The following is a 4954-nucleotide window of genomic DNA, read 5'->3' as shown; positions in this document are numbered from 1 at the left end:
GGGGGAGGAGAAACAGAATTATACAGTACCAGACCTAAATTGCAAGACCTCACATGATTAAGACATCGTCTCTGTTTGCTTCATAGTTCATCATTGATCTATTGAATGAATATACAGGCAATTATTAACCATGCAGGCTGGGTGTGTCCAGGGTCACCTAGATGGCACTTTGATGCCCTTTTTAAACAAAACCACAGGGAAACCAGTTCAGTTGGTGGGCAGAGTTCTTGAAAAACGCCAGCCACCTGCTGTGTATTTTTGTCTACTATCGTAAACTTCTGTCTTTCCTCCCAGGGAAATCAAAACCCTTCTTACAGTTGTTTGCTTCTGAAGTGGGCAACCATTCCTCCAGGCAAGCCGAAATTTTTGGGAGTGGAATTCTGTCTGCCCACTATTGCCACACAAAGTGCCAATATCATAAAAACAGAGTAAGCTTTCAGCCTTTAGAAGAAAATGCAACAATTTTTAGAAATATTTGGTTTGGAGATCCAAATATACACAAGGAGTTCAAATGGTAAGTCTCTGCCAAGGCTGACAATCAAATTAAAAATTAAACCAGCATTGTTCAATACTGCTTTTTGGATCACTACCATGATAAAATATCCCTTCTCCCATTAAAAATAATAATGATAATAATAATAATAGCTAAAGCTCTCACACATTGAAATAGGTTAAGTCAGTACACAGGGCTACAACCTGTCCTGGCCCAACAAGAGCCCTGTTTTATGACTACTTCAGAGCTCTCTCTGTTTCAGCCAAACCCCTGATGAACCCTCATTAATAGTTCTGCCCCCTCCTTCCTCTACGGTCTGATGCAACTGACTCTTAGAAAGAAAGGTGAGGAAACTGTTGGGTCACCCTAGGGAGCAGCTCTGAACCCCTAAAAGGGATACGTTCTCCAAACTGTGGGTGATAATTCCCAATGCCTGCCAAGTGTTGCCTCCTCTGTCATTTCTGGATGGCAGTACAGGTTGTCCTCCACTTACAACAGTTCATTTAGTGACTGTTCGGAATTACAACAGCATTGAAAAAAGGGACTTCTTGGGCTTCTGATTGGCGTTGTCTGTGGGAGCTGTTCGTTTTAGCAGCTCCGGACCCATGGCTGCGTTAAGCTGTCTAACAGCATCCATCAGCTGTTTGACAGTTTGATTACCTCTCCTTCAGGCATAGAAGGTGAGAGGTGAGAAGCTGAGTTTGGGAAGTGCTCCATTCAACCTCCCCCAGAAAATAAATCTGGAGTGTGGAAGGTGTGAGCCGCCCTATAACTCAGTGAATTCTCCGTGCCAGAGATTTTTTTTCTGCCTTTTTGCAGAACGAAGGTATACGTCCACCCTCAGCTCAACGATTGATTTATACCTGATTCCAACACGGGCAGACAGATACCGGAGAACTTCTAATTGTATGTATTACAGACTTTAACTCCATTTTTCTAAAATTCCTTCTGATAAACTAGACCTAAATTGCAAGACCTCACATAATTAAGACATCGTCTCTGTTTGTTTCATAGTTCATCATTGATCTATTGAATGAATATATCACAGGAAATTATTAACCATTCAGGCTGGGTGTGTCCAGGGTCACCTAGATGGCACTTTGATGTTCTTTTTGAACAAAACCACAGGGAAACCAGTTCAGTTGGTGGGCGAGAGTTCCTGAAAAATGCCAGCCACCTGCTGTGTATTTTTGTCTACTATCGTAAACTTCTGTCTTTCCTGCCAGGGAAATCAAAACCCTTCTTACAGTCGTTTGCTTCTGAAGTGGGTAACACATTCCTCCAGGCAAGCCAAGCGTGTAAAAAAACAATGCCTGGAGGAGGAAGATGTTGCTTTGAGGTCTACAAGGTTGCAGTTTCCATCTCTCTTTTGCCTACAACTTTTCTATCAATTTAGAAAAACTAAGACTCCACAGGAAGTAACTACTTGCCCACAATTCTTCATTTCTTTTTATTCTGCCTAAACGTTTCCTAAATATTCACTGTTCCTCTCCATGTTTATTACAGCCAAACCTCAGTATTGCCACAGCAGAGACGCTAATAAACTAAGGGCAAAAGTTGTGCTGCTAGATCTGCCTTTTCTTCAGAAGTTCAAGGCAACATACATTTTACTAAGTTAAAAGCATCACATGCTACGGGCTCTGTCTTCAGCAGCTTTGTCTGCTGCAGCTGCTAAATACTAGTAATTAAATCTGTTTCAGCCATAGTCGTCTTTATGCACAGGCTCTAGGGTGAAGATCTATGTCCTGGGAACACATCAATTATATTCCATGATTTTGTATTATTCCTATTTTGCTGCAGGTCCAAAGAAATGATGCCTTCAATTATTCTGGTACAATCCTAAAAATAGCCCAACTTCTTCAAACTTAACCATTTCCCTACAAGCAAAAGTATGAACAGTGTGTGTTTGGATAAAGATGAGGCAAATCTAAACAATACTTTGCAAGACGTGTTTAATTAAACCTTCTGTTTGTTTTGATCCATGTCTGGGTGCACAAAAGCCGAGACTTGGATTATTGTTCAAAAGAAACTGAGGGAATTTCTCACCTGATATTTCAAGTGTGAACTACAGTCATCTCTCAGCCACTAATGTGATTAGTGACCATTCACAAATAGGACAGTAATTAAAATATTCATTTTCTGACCAATGCACCAGACACGACAACAAAAGTATTCAATGTGAAACTGATTTAAGCTTGGTCATGAAACTGACCAGACAAATTGAAAGCTGTTTCTGATCTATTAGGGATACTTTCCTTTAACAATAGGATGGGAGGAATTATTAAATTATTCTGATCAGATATTGCAGGTTGAGGCTTAAATAATGTTCAGCCCTAACCCACTAACACATGAAACAGATTATGGAAAGAAAAGTAGCAGTTAGATGTTCAAAAGCAATGAAAAATAAGGGAACCATGTTGGATGTGGAAATATAATGAACAGTTTAATCATAATACCTATACATATGTATATAGTAATTATCCCATAAGATTAACATCAAAGCATGATTTTATTTTGGGACAAGGTCTATAATGCACAAGCAAAATAAGAACATTATTACAATGTTCTTCCTTTCTATTTTATTTTCATTTTAAGTCACCAACATTATAAAATAGAATTCTTTTTCCAAAGGGACAAAATAAAATAAAGGAAAGAAAAACATCATTTTCTAAAACTATTTAGTGAAAACAAGTTTTTAGTCTTATATATATTTATCAAAATATAACGTATACAACCCAGCCAAAATTAAAGGGTTATATGCCAAGATTTCACTGTGACTCAGCGACATAACTTTTTCCTATGGAAATGAAATTCCAATGAGTGTAATGTAGTATCTGTCAAAATAAGTCAATAAGTCATTATTTTCGTCACTGGAAATGACATACTTTAGATGAAGCCCACCAGATTTTTCTCCATTCTGTCATTCAAAGAAAGGTTAATAGGCCTTTCCATAGAAAACGTCCTACATAACTGTTCTAAACCAGCATCTTATTTATAATTGAATTATAACTACTGAGGCTCCTTTTAAGTTATGCTGTTTTGAAATTGTGAACTACTTTCCAAATCAATAAAAAAGGAAGTATAATGTCATTGAAGTTAAAAGCACCCCCCCCCCCCCAATACAATAGAACAAGTAAATGCATGCCTTAAATCATTTGCCAGATACACCCTCTTCATTTTGTAGAGGGCCTGCAATTGCTGCAAAACTGTGCCTTAGATTCTCTCTTTTCAACTTCAAGTGATGTTCTATAGAGCAAGCTTCTTTCAGGATTCCTTCAATCCTCTACATATGAAGCATCCATTGCTGCTCTCTCACTTTATTCATAAAAAGAAAAAACACCTGTGATTTAAGCTGCTACATAGAAAACTAAAATTTGTATCAATGTTTTCAATTGTTAAGCATTTTAAAACAATGAAGGTAAGTCATTAAATAGATATTGCGGGAGAATATTTCCTCACTTATAAATATAGTTCTTTAGTTAGAAGATACTGAACTAATGGCATATCTCTGTTATCTGGAGCTCCCTACACCTCCTGGAGCTCCCTACACGGTCTACCAAATTGCCCGATATGAAAGATACACTGAGAGTTAACAAGACAGTATTCCCCCAAACACACACTGCTGACAGAGACAAGGCAGCAAAACAACTTAACCAATTTTTACCAATGCAATGTACACAGTTAAGAGTACAAGTTGCTTCAGAAGACAGACACTAAATAACTTTGGATCTCGCTATATATTTTAAATCTGTTTTTCCAGCTGAAAGCATTTTGCTACAATGTACAAACAGTTGGTTTATTTTTGTTTAGTAAATAAAAAGGACTAAAACACAATTTTGGAAATATCAGTTACATCAACAGCTGAATATGTGTTCAGAAATAAAGTTTAAAATGTCAAAAGTAAAATAATTCACTTGCCTCAAAATTTGTGCATACTTCGATAATAGAGTGTTGATTTCTTTGCCTGTATCTGTTAATACAAATATTTATTTAATTAAAATTTGGGTGTAAATGTAAGCAAGAATGGTGTATATTCTTTCCAAAACAATACCCTTTAAAATGGTTTCCAAAACATCACTTTTATGAAATTTCTGGGAGCTTTCAGGAGTTGGATCATTTTTTTCAAAAAAACTCAATTGTGCAGTTCCGGAAGTTTCATTCTATAAAAGTAAAAAAGGGACAGTTAAAAAAAGATAACATCCATGGATTTCCCCCATGCCATACCTTTGTATCCCTGACTTACAGGATTGTAAATACCAGAACACAAGTGAAAAGGAAATTACTGCAATTAAACAATGATAATGCTATTTTGAATTCCTCACCTTTGCTTCCTTTTTACGCTTATTTTTGTATTCATCTGACTTTTCCAGGGTAGTTGCCATTGTTACCTAATTGAAAAATACAAGGCCATTATTTGTGGGAAATCTCTGGAATATCTGATAACAATCTTAGGAGACGCTT

At 37.0% G+C, this 4954-nt stretch overlaps 1 protein-coding gene across 1 annotated transcript; it reads right to left on the bottom strand.

The window, feature by feature from the left end:
- Window positions 1-1611: 1611 nt before the first annotated feature.
- Window positions 1612-4954, bottom strand: TEX12 (testis expressed 12). Its single transcript, XM_032228987.1, has 4 exons — window positions 4816-4954; window positions 4545-4653; window positions 4412-4463; window positions 1612-3808 (listed from the first exon to the last, which is right to left on the bottom strand). The coding sequence occupies exons 1-4, from the start codon at window positions 4873-4875 to the stop codon at window positions 3769-3771; spliced, it is 261 nt and encodes an 86-aa protein (XP_032084878.1). The 5' UTR covers window positions 4876-4954; the 3' UTR covers window positions 1612-3768.

The sequence above is a fragment of the Thamnophis elegans genome, chromosome 13 (genome assembly GCF_009769535.1).
Source record: "Thamnophis elegans isolate rThaEle1 chromosome 13, rThaEle1.pri, whole genome shotgun sequence".
Lineage (NCBI taxonomy): Eukaryota > Metazoa > Chordata > Lepidosauria > Squamata > Colubridae > Thamnophis > Thamnophis elegans.
This window is presented reverse-complemented; position numbering and strand designations above follow the sequence as displayed.

What these genes read in the sequence shown, in the direction of transcription:
- TEX12 (XM_032228987.1), bottom strand. Translation starts at nt 4,875, where the DNA reads ATGGCAACTACCCTGGAAAAGTCAGATGAATACAAAAATAAGCGTAAA. An exon ending in TTTGGAAACCATTTTAAAGG is followed by an intron (nt 4,464 to 4,544) that starts GTATTGTTTTGG and finishes TTGTATTAACAG; the next exon opens with ATACAGGCAAAGAAATCAAC. An exon ending in AAGTATGCACAAATTTTGAG is followed by an intron (nt 3,809 to 4,411) that starts GCAAGTGAATTA and finishes TTATGAATAAAG; the next exon opens with TGAGAGAGCAGCAATGGATG.